Below are 1,733 nucleotides of genomic sequence, written 5' to 3'. Positions count from 1 at the left end.
ATAATATAATTACCCTTCTCCTCTATCTCGCATTCTACGTTTTCAGATGATTTAGAGGTTAAACATCTCTTTAAGTAACATTTGGAACGTGGGTTGACTACTCTGGACAATCTTTTTAAAAAAAGCATTTTCACCTTTGTAGTAAAATCACAGTCAATTTATACAATCGTTTAAAACAATCACAAGCTCTTGGTTTCTGATAGTGAAAGCAAGCATTGATACTAAACGAACGATTTTGGGATTGCACGCTAGATGATGCCATGTGCAACCCCAAAATCATTTGTGTAAGCGTCTGGAGATAAGGAAAATACCTGATTTAATTTTCATTAATAAGTAAGTGGAAATGAATCTGAACATTTTTATTTCGCGATCCTTGACCGAATTCTTCTCTGGTTTCGAGCGCGAATATTTCTACTTGAACCAAATTCAATTATCTGCTTAACATGCAAAATTTCAAGAACGTTTATTACTTTAAACTTAATTATTTATTACTTTCATTATAAAGAAATAAATCGGTTTAAAATTAAAATGCCCCATTAACCAAGTATAATACAGTTACAATTATCTTGACATGATTAATTAAACAGTTAACGTATAAAATAAAATTGCCAAATTAATCGACTCGTCATTTCCAGTATATAAAATATATAAAATAAGGTCAAAAGGTGCGGTAGAAAAACATCCGCACGTAATTATCATTATTTCGTTTCATTAACGCGAGATATATTTCTTTCACGTGAAATCGGAACATATTCGCGAAATGAAAGTTTATCACAGAAACATTTTAATTCTACGTTCTAAGATTAAAACATTTGCCCAATGAGAGCAAAGTTCTTAACAGCTAAAGAGACATCGGGGATATCCGCATTCGAATTTGTGTGTAAATCAGGCGCATTGATCGGATTTACATTAGAGATATTCTGAGAATTTAATCTCTGTACATTATCGATATAAGTCTTGCTGCTTTCCGTGTTCAATACATTAATATTATTCAAATGTGTTTGTGGTAAGCCCGTGATGAGAGGAGTCACGTTTGGGGACGATGTTTCCGAATTACAATAACTTTGCGCGTTCGGCGTCGAGTTAGGTTGGTAAGTATTGTACTGTGCTTTGCATTTTTTCTCATGTACGAATAAACTACCGGAGTGGCTGTACGCAGTGCCGCAGATTTTACAAGCGTACGGCTTCTCTCCTGTGTGAGTGAACTCGTGCTCCTTTAAGTACTTCAATCTCCGAAACGATTTACCGCAAGTTTTACAGTGATAATTCGCCTCCCCAGTGTGTGTCGTGATGTGCGCTTTAAGAGTACAAGATTTGGCAAATGCTGCACTACAGAAATGGCAAACGAACGGCCTGTCGCCGGTATGAGTCCTTTCGTGATTAATGCAATTGGAATTCGACGTAAATCCTCTTCCGCAATATTTGCAAACGTGAGGCTTGTATCCGGTATGTGTTCGCATGTGAAACATAAGGCCTGTATTTTGTCGAAAGGTTTTACTACAGATGTGGCATAAAAACCTTTTGAAATTTACGTCTTGCTGTTCTTTAGCGCGCTCGTGAATTCTTAGATGTTTCTGCAATTTCAGTTCGTTTTCGAAAGACTTGTCGCATTTATCGCATCGATACGATTTTTTGTTCGGCTTCTGCTGAATTTTCTCTTTCTCGTCGCAAGTACAGATTTTTCCACACTTCGTGCATTTCTCATTATGCACGTTCTGCAGATGCTTGAATAA

General features: G+C 36.4%; 2 protein-coding genes across 3 annotated transcripts in view; both read right to left on the bottom strand.

The window, feature by feature from the left end:
• Positions 1-483, bottom strand: part of LOC108625986 (short-chain-enoyl-CoA hydratase) — a 2,301-nt gene extending 1,818 nt beyond the window's left edge. The window contains exon 1 of one of the 2 annotated variants that reach the window (XM_018026374.2): positions 14-483. In XM_018026374.2, coding sequence (XP_017881863.1) covers positions 14-128 — 115 coding nt within the window. In that variant the 5' untranslated portion in view covers positions 129-483. The remainder of the gene's footprint in view (positions 1-13) is intronic. The other variant, XM_026814408.1, reaches the window with a different exon arrangement.
• Positions 484-691: 208 nt separating this feature from the next.
• Positions 692-1,730, bottom strand: LOC108625985 (zinc finger protein 239-like; the record flags this gene model as incomplete). The annotated part of the gene is made up of 1 exon (XM_018026373.2): positions 692-1,730. A coding segment is annotated over one exon (927 nt), but the record flags the coding sequence as incomplete, so codon positions are not given.
• Between the last annotated feature and the right edge of the window lie 3 nt (positions 1,731-1,733).

Source organism: Ceratina calcarata, unplaced genomic scaffold (assembly GCF_001652005.2).
Source record: "Ceratina calcarata isolate Rehan_Ccalc_2016 unplaced genomic scaffold, ASM165200v1 scaffold386.2, whole genome shotgun sequence".
In the NCBI taxonomy this organism is placed as follows: Eukaryota; Metazoa; Arthropoda; class Insecta; order Hymenoptera; family Apidae; genus Ceratina; species Ceratina calcarata.
Note: the sequence above shows the minus strand (reverse complement) of the source record. Positions and strands in the feature narration are given on the sequence as shown.